General features: G+C 49.1%; 1 protein-coding gene across 1 annotated transcript; it reads right to left on the minus strand.

Moving 5' to 3' along the window:
* Positions 1-17: 17 nt before the first annotated feature.
* Positions 18-15,647, minus strand: LOC114033837 (enoyl-CoA hydratase domain-containing protein 2, mitochondrial-like; the record flags this gene model as incomplete). The annotated part of the gene is made up of 7 exons (XM_027849457.1): positions 15,559-15,647; positions 6,729-6,796; positions 4,910-4,997; positions 3,760-3,846; positions 2,536-2,628; positions 795-851; positions 18-446 (listed from the first exon to the last, which is right to left on the minus strand). Coding segments are annotated over exons 2-7 (805 nt in total), but the record flags the coding sequence as incomplete, so codon positions are not given.
* Between the last annotated feature and the right edge of the window lie 3,842 nt (positions 15,648-19,489).

The following is a 19,489-nucleotide window of genomic DNA, read 5'->3' on the forward strand; positions in this document are numbered from 1 at the left end:
GGGCGGCAGATGTGTACGGGGAGGGCGGTACATGTGTACGGGGAGGGTGGCAGATGTGTATGGGGAGGGTGGCAGATGTGTACGGGGAGGGTGGCAGATGTGTACGGGGAGGGTGGTACATGTGTATGGGGAGGGTCGATGTGTACGGGGAAGGTGGCAGATGTGTACGGGGAGGGTGGCAGATGTGTATGGGGAAGGTGGCAGATGCCTGCAGGAAGGAATGGGAGGGTCCCATGCCCTACCCCCCAGCTCCATCACCTGTGGCACTATCTCCCTGGCAACCTCGAGGGCCCTGTGGTAGGCAGCGGTGCCCTCCTGGTTCTGAGGCACTGCATGGTTCACCAGCCCGATGCTTTTCGCTTCTTCCCCATTGATTCGGCGCCCGGTGAAGATGAGCTCCTTGGCCAGGCTCACTCCCACACACCGAGGCAGGCGCTGTGTCCCTCCTGTAAGAGGATGGGAGTGTTGGCCCAGGCAGGGAGGTAGAGGGGCGATAGGCCTTCATGGGCATCAATCACGGTCAGAGTACAAGGCCAAAAGCCAATCAGAAGGGGGAAGGGGATAATGACAGGCTTCCCAGAGGAGGCACATTCTAAGTCCTCCCCTTTCCTCTAAGGCGAGGTCCCACCCTTCCTCCCGATGCCAAACATCAGAGCACAAGACTGGAGCAGGTGCCAAACACCTAACCAAAGACTGCCTGATTCAGGGTAGGGGAATGGCAGAAACAGAGGGAGAATGTGGCCACCCCCTGGAGTCATGGAGATGGGGTTGGGAAGGCTTGGGGCCAAAAGTACCTGCCCCTGGAAGGAGTCCTCGACTTGTTTCTATCAGTCCCATGATGGCAGAAGAAGCTGTTTAAACAGGAGACATTGTGAAGGTCTCCTCCCATCCTCTCCAGGCCTCCTCCCACTTCTGCCCTTCTCCTAAGCCCTTTACCCACCAAAGACTCAAGCTCTCCTGTGTCCTGTGGGACAGTGTGGAGGGAGGCTGCAAAATATGGCAACCCCTCCATCCCAGACACTCTGACATCTCTCTGCCTCCTTTGTCTGTCATTCATCCTCTCCCCCAGCCACCCCACTCCCCCACTCCCAAGGCAAATCTTCCAAAAACCAGTGTCTGTCAGCACAAAAGCCAAACTGTTCAGCCGGGCATCCAAGCACCTCTGCAATGAGAATAATTCACTTTTTTGTAATGCTTTTCAGTTTACAGAGTGCTTGGCTTGGGGACCCTATCATGCAGAGTATGCAAGAATTATTATCTCCAGTTTACAGATCAGGAAACTGAGACTTGTCAGTGACTTGTCCAGGGTCACCCAGCTAAAAAGCAGAAACACAATTTGAATCCAGGTCCCCTGACTCCCAAGTCCAATGATTGAACTGATATTATGAAAAGAGTCCTGGATTTGTAGTTCAAGGTCTTGAATTCAAACCCAGACTCGTTACTTCCTCCTAGCGTGTGCTCTTGGGCAAGATTTCACCTCCCTGGCCCTCAGTCTTCCCATCTATAAAATGAAAGGGGCTTGGATGAGTTGGCCTCCAATGTCTCTTCCTGCTCTCCAATGAGGATCCTATGACCCTATTCTTTCATGAGAACCCTTTAAGAACATTTCTTCGGTGTCCTGGGCTCTGGGGCGGCCGCCAGTCTAGGAAGCAAGGGTCCCCCCTCAGAATCATGTTTTTAAACACATAAAAGACATGGGATGACAAAGGAAGCCAACTGTATTGAACTTTAAGTATCAAAAATACACACACACACAAAAGCAAGACAATGGATGCCCAGTTGGGTCTTTTGTTTGTATCCACAGGGCTCAGCCCAGTGCCTGGTACATAGTAAGTGCTTTAAAAAAGGCTTTTTCATTTATTCATTCCTTTGTTTACTTGTTCATTCATTCATCCATCCATCCATTCCTCACACTGCCTCTCAGCAACCTGACCTTTTCCATCCCCCCCACCACACACACAGTAGCACCAAGGACAGCGCCTTGCACATAGGAGAAAGTGTTTAATACTTTCTTCATGATTCCATGGTCTCTACCATGACCTCTCTCCACTCTGACAAGGCTGGCGTCCTTCTTGGGCCCTGCTTATTCCAACCTCCCTGGCGTGCCTTCCCCTCACCCTCTGATGTTGCTGTACAAAAGACCTGGTCAAATCTCAACTCTTCCATTCACTGGCTATGTGACCCTAAGGAAGTAACCTTTGATGTCTGGGTCTCAGTTAACTCATCTATACAGTGGGGAGAAAGAGAACATGATTTAGAGCCAGAGGACCTGGGGACAAACCCAAGTCACTTCATCCTCCTGGGTCTGAGTTTCCCCTTTGGTAAAATGAGGTGGGTCTAGATGGCCTCTGAAGGCCCTTTCAGCTGTAAATCTAGGACTCCCTGACCCCAGCTCTCCCGGAAAGCCTGCCCATACAAAGCTCTCCTTTCTTCCAAACTTGTTACTCGGGGAAGAGAAAATTCCAGCTTTCTGGGAATCTCTTCCCCTCCCCCCCCCCACTCCCCATCTCACCTCCCTCTCTGATGACAACATACCTGCCACACGGAGATCACAGGCCAAGGCCAGCTCAAGACCCCCACCCAGAGCAAATCCATCGATGGCTGCAATGGTAGGCGCAGGGAATGTGGCTGGGGGGACAAGGAGAGCATGCTAGGATACAGCCTGGAACCCAGGGCCTAGCCAGGGAGATGGGACAGGATTTGATGCTGTCCCTAACAGAAGGACCCAGCCCAAGGATCCCAGGACTCAGTCCAGCACAGCTGGCCTCAGGATAGCACTTGGGAACACTGCTAAGCCTCCCTGGGCCTCAGTTTCCCTGACTCTAGGTAAATTCAGCTGAGTGAAGAAGAGATCAATTACTGATCTAAGGAAATGTTACTTCCTTGTCATCCAGTAAATACCTTGGGAGCTGCCTTCCCCCACTCTCACTCCCAACTGATGGGGTTGGGATCTGGACCCTAGAAAGGAAAAATCCTGGACTTTGCCACATGGCCAAATCTCTGGCCTGTTCGCCTGAGGCTACAATCCCATCAACTGGCCTTTCATTGTGGCTATACCCAATCTCCCAATTCTGTACCCTTAACCTAGCCTAACCCTCCATTGTCTTACTTCCCTATGGCCCCTGGCTACTTCCCACCCTTAACCCTATCTAGACCCCATTCTGGACCTCCCAGTCACTCCCATCAAGATCCTTTCTAGAAATCTCCCACAGTCTTTCTGTATCTAAGGTCTACCTTGTCTCTATTAAGGAGCTCAGATTCTTAAAATCTAGCCACTGCTCACTAATATTCAGACTCCTTAAGAGACTGACCAATATGGCAGATGTTCTAATAAACCTTGGCTGAAAGAAAGCTTGGGTTGAATTCTTTCAGGGAGGATCTGTGTGTCATGATTTTGGGGTTCCAGCATCCCTAAACCTCTAGGCCTCATCAGGAGAGCTTTCTTCAGTTGTCAGTGGAAGAGGGATCAGCCTGGCTCTGCTTAGCCCCAGAACAGTGTGGGAGGGGCAATGAGCTGTCCCCTCAGGAAGTGGGGAGAGGGGCCAGGCAGCTACTTGTTGGTATGTGATCTTGGGGACTCTTCCAGGGTACGAATTGGACCAGAGAGGCTCCTTCTAACTCTCCATTAGTGTGACGCCTAATTGCTCTTCCACATGTCAGCCTTCCAGACACGTGGGAGCACATGGGATGGTAGACTTGGCTGGGCCCTTGGGACCTGCTCCTGCCCCCTCCAGTCCTCCCCTTAGCTTTGGCTCTTACCAATCTGGCTCATCAGACTCCGGAGTTTGTGCACAAAGGCAGCCACCTCGGCCTCACCCATTTGTTCTCTTTCTTTCAGGTCAGCACCTGGGAGAGGCCAGAGCACATTGGGGGGGATCAGGACCAGGCCTCCTTGGCACCTAGAGAGGAGGGAGCCTGGCTAGGGGAGCATCCCTGAGGCTTGGTGGCACTCTGACCATGCCTGGATCAGGGAGGCTGCAAAGGGGCCTATTGGGGTGGGTTGGAGGAGGGGCCTCTGTGATGGCCCAGTTTTTTGGCTCCCCATCTGCTGTCCCACCTCCCACAGGAGGCAGTAGGACACAGTGGAAAGAGTAGTAGATTTGGTGTTGGAGGACCTGGGTTCAAATTCCACCTCATGATCTTATTATGGTGTGACCCCAGACAAGTCACTTCCCTTCCCTGTAAAATGAGGGGGGCTAGCCTCTGAGGTCCCTTTCAGCTCCAGCTCTCAGCTCCTAGGATCCCTGGGGCTCCTTAATCCAACAACGAGATCCAGCAAACACTGAGCAGGAAAGCCAGGGAGCAGGGAGGAGCAGACACCATTCTCAGCCCCTTTCATTGTGTCCCAGACCAGGGAGGCAGCAAGTCCCAGCTGGCCCATGCTGGAGTCCTGACACTCAGTGAAGCTGCTGAAAGCCAGGCCCCAAATTTGGGCTCGCACCCATGCCAGCCTCTGTCCTCCTTGCAAGCAGCCTGGGTGTGTGTGAACAGGAGGGCAGGGTGCTTTGACCCAGACTGCAAGGGACAGGGGGAGCTCTGCCTGGGGGAGGCAGTGATGAAATTGAGGGTGACCTCTCAGGCAGGGAGGAAGTCACCTCTCACAGGGCCAGGGAGGAGCCCAGTCTGGGTTGTGAGACACCCCTCGCTACTGCACCAGGTCACATCAAGTCTGAGGGATACCTGTGGTATCTTCCTAAGAGAACAGAAGCTGCTGAAGGGCAGAGGCCACCTTGGTTTTTGTCCTGTATCACCAGTGCTCAGTACACAGTAGGTGTTTAATAAATGCTTACTGGATTGGATTGGATCTCACTGCCTTCTGCTCTGGTGAGAATCTTGGGGGGGGGCGCGCCAGCAAGGAAGCCAAGGGCATGGGGACCCACACTTGGAGGTGTCCTTGGACGCCACTCACCTGCACAGAATACTCCCTTGATGCCACTCTTAAACACAACAACTCGGATACTCTTGTCGAGGCGAAGCTCATCCAGGGCATCTGACAACTGGAAGAGAGAAACAATCTGGGTAAGAAGCAGGTGAAAAGGACCTGGGCATAGGGGCAGCTAGGTGGCGCAATGGATAGAGCACCAGTCCTGAAATCAGGAGGACCTGAGTTCAAATCCGACCTCAGACCAAACACTTGACACTACTTGCGTGACCCTGGGCAAGTCACTTAACCCCGATTGCCTTAAAAAAAAAAAAAAAGAAAAGGGCCTGGGCACCCCTGCTAGGCCCAGGGAAAGGAGGAGCCAAGGACGGTTGTGGGGGAGGGGGAGAGGGAAGAAGGAATCTGAGTAACTTCTCCTTTTATGCTGTCATTTCTATGTGCACAGTATACAGTAACTGGATCTGCATAGTTATATTCAGATTGTGTTTCCCCCCCCATTTAATCATAAGTACCTAGAGAGCAGGGACTGATTCTGCCTTCTTTTATATCATCCCAGAGCTTAGCACAGTGCCTGGCACCTAGTAAGCTTATCGAGGGGAAGGCAGCTGGGACGGTACAAGAACTTGCTGCCACATCTCGGACCTGAGCCCAGCAGGGCCTGAGAAAACAGAATGCCTGTGTCTAGACTGCACCAGGCCCTGTCTAGAACAGTAGAAGCAGGCAGAACTTTTCTTGAACTGGGAGAAGTCAGAGTCACCTTCAGCACGAAGGAAGGCCCTGAGAACAGAATGCCAGGGAGCATACTATAATGATTCAGGAGGTTTTGTCTTCCAAACACACACGAGGTGTTTCAGACAAACCGACCTCTTCACTGCTTCCAGAACTTGGCATTCCTTCTGCCTTTGTTCTAGTGATGACTGGACCACACTCCCTCCTCACGTTGGCCTCTTTTCCAAGATCAGCCAGTGCCTCTGACATAAGACCTTCCTGGTACCCCCAGTTGTTACTGTTCCCCCTTCTTAAATATTTTTGCCATCATCTGTGTACTTGTTTACCTTCCTAACAGAATGTAAGCCCCTGGAAGGCAAGGAGTTGTTCATTTTATCTTTGTTTCCCCAGGGCCTAGGACAGTCCTTTCTATACAGCAGGGGCTTAATAAATGCTTACCGAACCAAATCAAATTGAACATATTAGGAGTTCTCCAAAGGCTTCCCAATCAGAGTCCCAAGACTGGGCTGGAAGGGATCTCAGAGGGTGAGGACAGTCTAGACCTGGCTGAGGATTTCCTTGGCAACATCTCCAAGTGGCCATCCAGCCTCTGCCCCAAGACCTCCAAAAAGGGGAAAGCCACTATATTCCACTAAGGAAGCAGTCATTCCCCTTTGGGATAATACTACTTCCCCTTCTTTGGGTATCTTTAAGCAGAGGCTGGGTGACCGCTTTTCAGGTCTGTCACAATGGGGATTCCTTTTAGATGTGAGTTGGACTCAAATGGATGCTCTCCAATTCTGGGATTCTACCATTTTTAGAAAGTTTTTCCTGACTTCAAGCCTGAATCTGTCTCTTTATAATTTCCACCCTTTGTGTCCAGTTCTGCCTTCTGGGGCCAAGCAGAGCAGAGCTGATCTCTTCCACCTGACAGCCTTTCAAGTCCTCTCCTAGATTCCTAGGGCCAAAGACACCCTTGGCCAAGGGTGGAGACAGGGAACACCTCTGGGTTCTGTGCGTCCTTTGGTTTCCCTCACTCTGACACCAGTCTGTGGAGTCCATTTCTTGCCTTTCTCTGCAGCAAGTCATAACTGGGCCAGGAGACGCTACTGGGGGCTGTAGGGCCAGGTTCACTCACCTCACTGACAAAGACTTTGCCCAGAGCATTTCGAGCCTGAGGTCTATTCATCAAAATTTCAATGATACCTAGAGAGCCAGGAGAGAAGATGACAGTTATCAACAGTTTTGTAAACAGTAAAAACCTCATATAGAATCATCTGTTACAGTCTTGTTTCAGTGTTTGAATATTTGTATTTGTTGAAGATTACTGTTTATTTAGATTTTGTTCAGTCTAAACCTGTAATTTCACTGGTATAGCTAGAGAACATTCACAACTGTTCCATAACTTGAGTTTCTTGACTGCAGTACTAAAGGGTTTAAGTGATTTGCCTGGGGACATACAGCTAATATGTGAAGAGGATCATAGGATCTGAATAAACATCGAGCAAAGCAGACTAAGAAGATGTGGTTAGACATAGAAGAGGAGAACAAGGCAAGATCAGTGTCACAAAGAGAGAAAGACTTCCAGAGAAAGGAGTTATGCCCTATACTATACTCATATCTCAATACTCATGTATTTTAAGTTTGAACCCACTCTTCCCAGACACCTTGTATGTATAAGGAGAAAGTGCGTCTTTGGTTTGAGGGGAGTGTTTGTATCAAATATTCTTGCTATGCCTTCTCTCTTTTCTAAAAGCTTATGGAATTTAATTGGTTGAATAACAGAGAGCACACCAGTGGGGCCTCATGATCAGTAGTACTAGAAACCCCAGACCTTTAGAACCCTGAAGGGAGCAAACAGTGAGCTCACCTCTGAGGACTCAAACTAGCAACGTGAACTCAAGTTGAAGAGAAACAACAATAATAGCTAGCGTTTATATAGCCCTTTAAGGTTTGAAAAACACTTTACATATGTATCTTATTTGAGCCTCATGACAATCTTGTGAAGTAGGAGCCATTATTATCCCCTTTTATAGGTGAGGAAACTGAGGCTGACAAAGGATCAGAGGCTCAAAAGACCATAGACCTGAAGCTGCAAAGTGCAGTGGATAAAAAACTGGGCTTGAAATCAAGAAGATCTGAATTCAAATCTAGCCTCAGACCCTTACTAGCTATAGGACTCTGGGTAAGTCACTTCACCTCTCAGTCTACTTCCATTTTCTTATCTGCAAAATGGGGATAATAGGAGCACCTACCTCTCAGGGTGGTAGTGAGGATCAAATAAGATCATAATTGTAAGGTGCTTAGCACAGTGCCTAGCATGCAGTGAGCAGTAAGTAGCCGGGTGCTACATAAATGCTTCTTCCCTTCCCTCCCCCTCCCTCTTCTCAGAATAATATTTATAAAGTAAACCAACTGTATTGAAATAGTTACCAAAATATTTTTTAAAATATGGAACCCCTGAAATCTATCTATGGATAGATTTGGAATCTATCCCAAGGGCCCTCCTATGTCCTTGGACCCCAGGTTAAGAATCCTTGCTGAAGACAGTTTACCGAGACTGTAGCATTGGGGACCTGACGAAGTCTCCCTTGCTATTCTTGGAGACAAAGAAGTGAGATGTGGGCTAGAAGACAGTATATACAGTTGGATGGATTTAGGAAATGGCTGAATGACCAGGCCCAAAGAGGAGTCTCTTTAATAGGCCAATGGCCTTACCCCCATCCTAGCCACCCTCTTTTGGGCACTTATCAATGTCTTCCCTAAATGGTGGTGCCCTGGACTGGATACATTGGTACAGATGAGCTCTGACCAGCGTCACAGGAGAGTTAGTGCCTGTCTGGGTTCCTGTAGTAGGTAACTGCTACCAAACATTTATTTACCACAATTCAGAAACGATGGAGGCAAAAATCCAGCTCTTATTATTACACTCAAGCATAGGTTTGGGCCTTAGAGAAAACCGAACAATCATCAGGATTCTAACAAGGTTTCTTAAAGGAAAAATGCAGTCAGAGACAAAATTCATTTCCATATATTGCAATCTTGACCATTCTTCTTGGGCCATCAAAGTTATAGAACTTGATCCATAATCCCAAGCTTCCTTCAATGTCATGAAAGCTGGACCAATTCTGTTAGACAGATCGACAATCTCACAGGTCCCCTACGGAAGCAGGTTTGGTCAGACAATAGGCAAACTAAACCAGGTTACAGGCTAAACAGATATTTAGAGAATTCACAATTAGGTTGATGGAGGAGGAGTCAGGAGCCTTGAGATGCTCCCACTGTTTTTTATGGAAGGAATACTTAAGATTCTTAAGTGAATTTTTATATCCCCCAGGGCAAGTTTTGGTCAGGTGAGGTAAATGTTAGCTAAAAGTTGCAAGAAAATCTAACACTCCTGTAACACCAAGGGGGAGTATAGTGGGCCAGATGGGGTTGGGATCTAGACCCCAGAAAGGAAAATCCCTGGCCTTTGCCCCAAGGCTATAATCCCATCAACTGGCCTTTCATTGTGGCTACACCCAATCTTCCAATTCTTGGTTACCTTTAACCTAGCCTTGCCCTCTATTGTCTTACCTCCCTATTGCCCCTGGCCACTTCCCACCCTTAATCCTAGCTAGGCTCCATTCTCCGTTGGCCACGTGAACCAGGTCCCTGGCATTCTATTACCTCACAGTCCCATCCCCCACCCCCCCAGGATTTGACCACTCCTAGATTTCTTCCACAGTCCTTCCGTATATAAGGTCCATTTTGTCTCCATTAAGGTGCTCAGATTCTTATAATCTAGTTACTGCTGCAAGCTCAAAGATACTCAGATTCCTTAAGAGTCTGGCTAATATGGCGGATCTTTCATAAACCTTGTCTTTGGCTGAAAAGAAGGCTTGGGTTGAATTCTTTTGGGCAGGATCCATGTGTTCTGATTCTGGGGTCCCAGCACCCCTGAACCTCAATAGGACCACCATGTTGCTGTAGTCATGCCCAACTCTCTGTGACCCCTTTTGGAGTTTTCTTGGCAAAGGTACTAGAGTGGTTTTCCAGATCATTTTACAGATGAAGAAACTGAGGTAAACAGGGTGAAGTGACTTGCCCACGGTCACACAGCAAGTTTCTGAGGCCAGATTTGAACACAGGGCTTTGTGACTCCTGGTCCAGTGCTCTACCCACTGTATCACCTAGCTGCTCCAGGACCATCATCACATATTCTTGGAAACTCTGTCCCTCTGAATGCAGTCGAGATCACATTAGCTTTCTTGCTGCCACATTTGTTTGACTCATAGTTGAGCTTGCAGTCCACCAAGATTACCAGATCCTTTTCAGACAAATTGGTATTCAGTTACACCTCCCCTATCACATACCTATGGTCTATTTTTTGTACCAAAGTATAATACTTTGCAACTTTCCCTGCTGTAAATGATATCAGAATATTATTAATTTCCTCTGATGGGTCCTCTCAGCCGGTCCCTCCATTTCTTAGCTCGGGGCATTTTCTCTATCTGTCCCCGGCCCCTCTGCCTCCTGACTTTTCAGATTTGCTTTAAGGCCCAACTAAAATCTCATCTTCCATAGGAAGCCTTCGCCAACCCCTCTTAATACTGGAGCCTTCTCTCTTTTAATTGTTTACTATTTTGCATGTATATAGTTCATTTGTACTCTTTCTGATGGCTTCTTGTCTCTCCCATTGGACTGTAAGCTCCCTGAGGGCAGGGACTGTCTTTTGCCTCTTTTTTTATCCCCAGCACTTAGCACAGTGCCTGGCACAGAGTAGGCATTTAATAAATATTTATGGACTTCTTATAGACTGACAGTGCCCAATCCAGAGCTCGGTAAAAAATTCTCAATGCCCCCTCCCCCCTCTCCTACCCAAAGTCAACAAGAGGCCTGGTGGCTCAATCTCCATAGTCTGGCCCAACCCAACCTACCATGCCTTAACTTCTCCTTATAAAGTACCCTTCTCTCTAGCCCAACTAACTTCCCTCACAGTCCAACCTCTCTGGGCCTCACCAGTAATCAGGAGATGCCACAGGACACCTGGAAAGGGGTCACCAGGCCCAGGGCAGCCACAATAAAATCTGCTTAATCAATCAATCAGCATCTATTAGGTGCCTACTGGGTACAATTCAAAGAATTCCATGATCATCAGATTTAAAGCTGGAAGAAGTGGAGGGGGGTAGTGATGTGGATATTGTAATCAGGAGTCTCAGGTTCAAATCCCAGTGCTGACATCTATTAGCTGCATGCCCCTACAGGCCTCTCCCAAGACTGATGAGGCTCTGGTCAGGACCAGGCCAGCCCTCTTTCTGCCTTACAACTAGGATCCTACAGGTTCCTTCCTAATCAGTTTCTGCTGGATTGAACTGGAAGGTCTCAGAAGGCAGAGGCTACATCTTCCTCTTCCTTGGGCCCTAGCATCTAGCCCAGCACCATGTCAGACCCAATTGGAGTACTGGCTCAATTCTGGGCAACATATCTGAGGAGGAAGAAGAGAGTAAGCTCCCTGAGGGCAGGGGCTGAGTGATTTTTGTCTTTGTACCCCGCACCCCCCACATACACACCCCAGTTTAGCAGTGTCTGCCCTGTGGGAGAAGCTAAGCTAATAAACACTGAATTGAAAGGAGCTGAGTAAGTTGAACACCCTGCCAGGAGGGCACCCAGCCTGATGAGTGAGGGGACACAAAGAGTCTGGGCCACAGGAAGATGGTTTAAACTGAAGAATATGGGAGTAGCCCCCACCCTCAAGGCCTCAAGGCCACATGTGACCTTCTAGGCCCTCAAGCTCAGCCCTCTGACTGAATCCAAACTTCACAGAACAAATTCCCTTAATAAAAGGATTTGCTCTGTAAAACTTAGACTCAGTTAGACAGCCACACCCAAGGACCTAGAAGGCCTCATGTGGCCTCCAGGCTGTACTGTAGGTTCCACACCCTGATAAGCCTTCAGACTCAGTGAGGGCTGTGGCTTGGATTAGATGGGGGCAAAGTTAGGTGAAGGCAAATTTAGACAGGATACAAGAAAGAGCTTCCTAATAATTACAGATGCTCCAAAGTAGAATGAGCTATCTTTGAAGATAGTGAGTTCCCTATCACTGGAGGGATGCAAACCAAGACCAGATAACCACTTGTTGGGTAATAGGGCACAATGACATAGTGCCTATGTGCCAAGCACTGTGCTAAGTACTTTAAAACAAAACAACTCATTCAATCCTTACTACAACCCTGGGAGGTAGGTACTAGTATTATCCCCATTTTACATTTTACATTTACAAAAAATTTTACAATTGAAGAAACTGAGGCAGACAGAGGTAAAGGGACTTCTCCAGGGTCACAGAGCAAGTAAGTGTTTAGGGCCAGATTTGAACTTAAGTGTTCCTGACTCCAGACCTGGTGCTCCATCCACTGTGGCGCCCTCAGGGGCCTCCTATCAGGCCCTTCCATTGCTGAGCTGTTGAGATAGAGAAGGCAAGGAGTCCAATTCTTGTTCCTCATTTTCCCAGCAGCTCAATTCAAAGCTGTCCTTGTATTAGCCAACACCAGAATTTGGAGCCTGAAGTGCAGAGGCTCCTGAGTTCTCTCAAAACAGCATGGCAATAGCCCAGAGGCTGGATTATTCTGTCTCTCCCCACCGCACCCATCCTCCTGCACCAGTAAAAGTGATCTTCCTAAAGGCCAGTCTGACCATGTCACCCCCTAGTCCAGGGGTGGGGAAGCTGCGGCCTCAAGGCCACATATGGTGGGCCACACTTGAGGACCCAGAGGATCATAGGTGGCCTTGAGGCCGAAGGTTTCCCACCCCTGCCTTAGTTTATAAACTCCAATGGCTCCCTATCCCCTCCAGGATCACACAGAAAATTCTGGTTGTCCTAACCTTCTTAACTTGCCCTCCCCTCACCAGTCTTCTTTTTTTTGGTGAGGCAGTCAGGGTTAAGTGACTTGCCCAGGGTCACACAGCTTGTAAGTGTCTGAGGCCAGATTTGAACTCAGGAAGATCAGTCTTCCTGACTCCAGGCCTGGCGCTGGCTCTGTGGTGCCACCCTGCTGTCCCACCTCAGTGCTTACAGACTCTTAAGCCCAATTCTCTGCCTCTCTTTATGGCCAGCCAGAATCAGTCTCTCCCTAGCAGGGTCCAGAGGAACAAAAGGTGCTCAGTCAACTTTCAAGAGGCAAGGGGTAATGCAGAGGAGAGTGTTCTGGGCTTAAGAATGAGAGAGACCTGAATTTGAATCTGGATCTCAGATGCTTCCTAGTTATGTGACCCTGGGCAAGGCAGTTAACTGCTCTGTGTCTCAGTTTCCTCACCTGTAAGATGGGAATCATAATAATTTCTACCTCACAGGGTTGTTGTGAGGATCAAATGAGTTAACATATGTAAAGCAAAGTTCCTGATGCCAGGTGTCACCCACTTGCCACCTAGCTGCAGGGTCTTTTTTTTTTTTTTTAAAGGGGGAGGCTGGGGTAGGGGGTGGGGATTAGGAAAGGTCTCTGGTAGAAAGGTAACCGCAGCAGAGTCCAGAAGAAATTTTTCCCAAAAACAATAAGGAAGGCAGAGGATGAGATAGATAGCTAGCGATATAGAAACAATGAACATGAGCCTGGACAGGCTTCAGAAGAGAATGGAGGTCAGAAGGGCCTGGCGTGCTATGGTCCAGAGTCAGACTCGGCGGAATGACTTGAACACATCTCGCCTGTATTCCTGGACTTTGAAACCAGGCCTTCTCCGCTGCTTGCTCTTCCTGGTTTTTTCCAGCAACAGCACCTGGTGTGGGTGTCCTGTCCCTGGGTCATATCAGATCACCAGAGAATATCTCTCTCCCTCCTGCAAGGCCTTGCCTCCCCTCATCCCCACCACTGGTGAGGCCCTCTTGCAGCCTCCGAAGAGTGCTGGTGGCTGGTCTTCATTCCCGTCCCGGGGACCTTCTGGACCTCAAACTCATGTCATCCACTCCCTTCACCGTTTACCTTACTTCCCCCCATCTACTTTTCAGCTCCCTTTCCTATGTTGTGCTCCTCATTCTGCCATTCAGTTACTGCAGGAGCTCTGGCATTGGGCACCTGGCACTGTGATGAGAGGGTGGGGGAAGACAGTGCCTACCCTCAGGCCTCTCCCAGACTCAGAGGAAGATAAGACACCCACTGATAAATAAACCCACTGGGAAGAAAACAACAGCTGACTTTTATACAGGGTTCCACCAACTCAGGTTCCCTCTTTCTTTCCACCCTCTCCCCCAGGTAGGTAGGCTGGCATTCTAACTTTATTACACTATCGGAGTAATTCAGTACCTATTTTATAGAGGAGGCTCAGAGAGGAACCCAGGTCATCTCCCCACTCACTATTCAGAGTTCTCCTCCCACAGCCTAACCCTCGGCCTCTGGGTGGGAGGGCATGGTGCCCAGCAGCGGGGGAGATACAAAGTCTAACACACACCACCAGTGTAGTCAGCCTCCAGTCAGGCTGCTTTGGGAGGTGGGGACTGCCCTTCCCCCAGAACAGGAATTTGGAGGCTCAGTCCCCGAGGGCAAGGTGAAGCCCAAGGCAGCTGCTTGGGCCAATTGGTGGCAAGCTGGGCCTCAGAAGCCCTGGCACACCCCAGCTCTCCCTGACCCTCCAGCCCTCTGTGAGGGCTGCCCCTGCCCACCACTCCTCCCCCAGGGCTGTGCAAACCTGTGACTGATATTCTTCAGGCCTAGGGCTCTAGTCACTGCCCAAAGAGGGGACTTGGGACAGGGATGCCAGGGGTATCCAGGCCATTTGGGATGGCACTGAGGGAGCAGACTGGGGTCCAGAGAGGACACTTTCTTGGACAATGTTTAGAATAAGGAGGTAGGAGCTGGAGGAGATACATCAGGCCAGAACATGTAACAACAAGGAATGTCCTTGAGAAAGGCCTTAGGACACAAAATATCTAAGCTGAGAGAGGTAAAACAAGGAATGTAAGAACTGGGAAGGGTTCTTAAGATCGAAAATGTCAGAGCTGGAAGGGATCTGGAAACATGAAGTGTCAGACCTTGGAAGGGCCTTTGAACAGGTCCTTAGAAGGTGACAACTAGCAGGGGCCCTAAAACAGATGTCTGTCAGAGCTGAGAGGCACCTTAGAACAGAGAATGTTAGAGTTGGGAGGGAGCTTAGAACAGAGAATGTCAGAGCTGGGAGAGGCCTTAGAACAGAGAATGTCAGAGCTGGGAGGGAGCTTAGAATGGGAATGTCAGAGCTGGGAGAGGCCTTAGAACAGAGAATGTCAGAGCTGGGAGGGAGCTTAGAATGGGAATGTCAGAGCTGGGAGAGGCCTTAGAACAGAGAATGTCAGAGCTGGGAGGGATCTGGAAACATGAATTGTCAGACCTGGGAAGGGGCCTTAGAACAAGGAATGTGTGGCCAGGGCCTTAGGAAAGACCACATTAGGACACAGAAAGCCATGTCCTCACTGGGAAGGGTACAAATCCTGGGAGCCAGGAGAGGAGGTCCTTGCCACACGGCACAGAACGTGAGAACAGGAGGTTGTCAGAGCCAGAGTGGCCTGAGGGGATACAGAATGTTGGGATACAGTGTTCGAAAGCACAATGCTACATACAGGAAACACTGTTACAACACAGAACGTGCAACGCGAGATCTGGAAGGGCCCTTATCCGCCATCTGGGCCAACCCGTTCACTGGGGTGAGCCCCGAGAGGGGAAGTAGTTTGCTCAAGGTCACACAGCGAAGACCAAGGGCAGAGCAGGCCGACCTCCGGGCTCCTTCCAGGACCCCAGGACCCTGGGGAAGTCTCAGGGAGAGGGTCAGGTCAAAGGAACAGATTTCCAAAGGAAGGGAATGTTAGCGATCAGGTGGCTAGCTAGCGAAGTTCTGTTTCACAGAACAGGAAACTGAGGCCCACGGAGGGGACGGAGCACGACGTTCCCCTCCCCCGGCAGGGGGGCAGACCCTGCCCACACCCGCGGGCGTGGGGGGAGTGTCGCCGCGGGGGCGGGCGCTCTCACCTGCATCCCGGTCCCCTCGCAGGGCGCCCACCTGGATCTCCGCGCCCAGCGCCGCGTCCCGGGAGGCCCAGGCGCGGGCCGGGCTCCAGCCGGGGCCCCGGGGGCCCAGGGGTCGCAGCACTCGGGGGAGCGTCCTCAGCATGGCCGCGGCAGCCACATGGGCAGGGGGGCGGGCAGGGGCAGCGGCCCGAGGACTCCACCTACGGGCAGCTATGCAGCGGCGCACCCAGGCGGGCGCGCCAGGGAGGGAGGGAGGGAGGGAGGGGAGCGTCGGTGGGACCTCTGGACACACCCCTTTGTTTTCCAGAAAAGGAAACCGAGGTCCCCAGAAGGGCAGGGACTTCCCCAAAGGGCCGCCCAGGCCTTGGATCCGGAGGCGCTGCGGCGCTCGCCGGGGTACGAGGTTCGGCGGCTGGCTCTCGGGCCGGCCTCCGCTGCTTAACCGGCTGCACCCTTCCCGGACCTCCACCAGCACGAATTCAGGGCCAGTGAGGGCCTGCCAGAGACGCCAAGGCCGAGAGGGAAGCGATCTCCACCCGCAGGGAGCTTTCCTTCTAAAGAGAAGGCCCCCAAGTCTCTGGCCCTCGTCCGCCACTGTCCCTTGGTTTGTCCCAGCGCATACCTCCAGAATAAACAGAAAGGGGATAAAAGCCCTTCTTGGGATCTCTTGGCCCATGGGGTGGGAAACCTGAGGCCTTGAGGCCACATGTGGCCTTATAGGGCCTTGGGTGCGACCTTTTGACTGAGCCCTGGCCTTATAGGGCCTTGGGTGCAACCTTTTGACTGAGCCCGAGTTTTGTAGAACGAATCCTTTTATTAAGGAGATTTATTCTGTGAAGTTTGAATTCAGTCAAAGGGCCACACCTGAGGACCTAGAGGGCCACATGTGGCCTCAAGGCCGAAGGTTCCCCACCCTCGTCTTGGCCCCTCCTGTTCTAATTCCATTATTCAATCTCAATCCCGTCATAGGAGCACCGGTATTCAAAGCCAGGTTCCTGGACTTTCCCCTGTGACACTATAACCCCATATGGGGGTGGGGTGGAAGGAGTGAACGCCAGGCCTACACATCCTGAGCAGGATAAAGGGCACGTTTTGGCCCCAACTTCCACGGTACAAAATGAATTGATCTTTTCCTCCAAGGCCTGTCTCTGCAACTGCTCCCTCCATCAGGTCTTCCATGATTGGCTCTGCAGATGAAAGAGAGCTTTCCCTCCTCAGGAATTTACTAGTTGTGTGACCCTGGACAAGTCATTTAACTTTTCAGCCTCAGTTTTGTCATCTGTAAAATGAGCTGGAGAAGGAAATGGCAAGCCACTCCAGTATCTTTGCCAAGAAAACCTCAAATGGGGTCACAAAGAGTCGGACGCCACTGAAATCAACTGAACAACAACCTACAGTCACCTGAAGTCATGGGTTGTATCTCTGGCTGCTCTCTGGATACTCTTCTGTGAGCTTCTGGTTTTGTTAGTTCTGGATAGCCCAGAGTATCACTTAGTCAGTAGGGAGATGACTGTAAGATACTGTCCAAACCACCAGATGGCGGTCTAGCTCTTTGAAAGTAACTTACTGCTACCATTCCTGAGAAGGCTCGAGCTTTCTCGGGTGTTGTGAATGGATGATTGAGCTGACATCCCAGGTTCGATAGATTTTTTTTCATTCAATTTTATTTCTTTTTCATGATCAAATTCAGTTCAATAGATTTGAGGCATTATGATCAAAACATCCCCAAAATTAACAAAAATGTGAAACCTTTCTTTTATTAACTAGCTTGAACTCTCCTTTCCCATTCACTGGAATCACCAAGTCAATTAGAACCCCAACACCTCCCCCCCCCACACAACTGCTAGCATTTATGTATCGATTTAAGGTCTGCAAACTGCTTTTACACTTGTTATCTCATTTAACACTCACAACAACTCTGAACCCCAAATTCATAGGACTGAGGATTTCCCCATTAATAACTATGTGATGATTAACGCAATCATAGCGCTGGAAGAAGCTGAAATAAACACAATAAAACAATACTTCCAATAGCAAGCTGCAGCCTGGGCTTATTTGCCACCCCCTCCCATCCGCCAATCCTTCTTCCCAGCTGACTTGAGGGGAAATAAAAGGGTTTTTGTTGAGGTGTTGAATCTTTTCAAGTCATGTAGGACTCTTCATGACCCCATTTGGGGTTTTCTTGGCAAAGATACTGAAGTGGTTTGCCATTTCCTTCTACAGCTCATTTTACAGATTAGGAAACTGAGGTAAATAGTGTTAAGTGATTTGCCCAGGGTCACACTAGTAAGTAGTTTCTGAGGGCAGATTTGAACTCGGGTCTTTCTCACTCCAGGTTCATCACTCTATCCCCTGTACCACCTAGCTGTCTTTTTGAAGGGGGTCAGGCAGGTTTAAAAGTAATGGGCATTTCACTGTTGGGCTCCGAGAAAGCAAGGGGAGAAGGAAACAGAGGTCGAAGGATATGAAGAGGCAATTTTAAAAAGAAAAGAGCCAAGCTATCAACAACCATATGACAAAATGCAATGTGAATATGAGAATGCAAATTATGAGAAATAATGAGAAATGCAAATTAAAACAGCTCTGAGGTTCTGCTTCCTACCCATCAGATTGGGAAAGATGACAAAAAAGGAAAAATGACAATTGATGGAAAAGCTGTGGGAGGATAGGCACATTAATACACTGTTGGAGATGTGAAGTGATCCAAATATTCTGAAAAGCAATTAAGAACTATACAAATACCCTTTGATCCAGCAATACCAATAGTCAATAAAAATATATTAAGCATCTACTATGTGCCAGGCACTCTGCTAAGTGCTGGGAATACAAAGAAAGGAAAAAAAACAGTTTCTGTTCTCAAGAAACTCAGAGTCTAATTTGGGGAGACAATATCTAAACCATTATGCATTTTAAAAAAATAGTATTTTTTCCAGTTACACGTAAAGACAATTTTCCCCATGCATTTTTATGAGATTTTGAGTTCCAAATTTTTCTTCCTCCCTCCATCCCCTTCCCCCTCCCCAAGACAGCAAGCAATCTGATATAGTAAACCATTATGTATTAAGCTATATGTAGGATAAATTTGAAATAATCAAATGATTATTTCCATCAGATATGGAAAGCCATCAGATGATAGCTTTCCCAATCCCCCTTAATTCTTAACATAGCTTAAATGGTTTAATAATGGTTTATATCTTAGTAATGGCTTCAAGTCCCAACTAAAATCCTTACTTTCCTATAGAAGGAAGGAAATCCCTTCTAGTAGAAGGTAGGGATTTTAGTTAGGACTTGAAGGAAGCCAGGAAGGCCAGGAGGAAAAAATGAAGAGGGAGAACTTCCCTGGTATGGGAGACAGTGCTGAGTCAGAAGAGTGAGAGTCTTGTTTGACCAGAAACACAAGGAGACCAAAGTCAGTGCACTGAAGAGTCCCAGATGGGAGGGGGGGGGGATATAAAATGCCAGAAGACTGGAAAGATGTAGAGGGCTCAGAGCCTTGAACACCAAAGAGAGGATTTGATATTTAATCCTGGAGGAATTAAACTATCCTTCCAGTGGAGAGTAGAAGAAGCCCCTAGTGTTTATTGGGTAGGGGATGACATGGTCAGATCAGAGTTTTAGGAAAATCACTTTAGCAGCTGAATAAAAGATGGACTGGAGTGGGAAGAGACTTGTGGCAGATAGACCAACCAGAAAGCATTTTAATTATCCGAGTGTGAGGTGATAAGAGTCTGTGCTAGGGTGGTGGCAATTTCAGAGGAGAGAAAGCACATTCAAGAGATATGCTGAAGGTAAAATCAACAGGCCTTCAAAAGAGATTGAATATGAGGTGAGAGGAAGGAGTCCAGGATGACCCCTAGGTTGTCAGCCTTGGTGACTAGCAGGATAGTGGTAATCAGTCTTCCACTGTAATAGGGATATGTAACCCAAAGAG

Source organism: Vombatus ursinus, unplaced genomic scaffold (assembly GCF_900497805.2).
Source record: "Vombatus ursinus unplaced genomic scaffold, bare-nosed wombat genome assembly UNPS02007494.1, whole genome shotgun sequence".
Taxonomy (NCBI): domain Eukaryota; kingdom Metazoa; phylum Chordata; class Mammalia; order Diprotodontia; family Vombatidae; genus Vombatus; species Vombatus ursinus.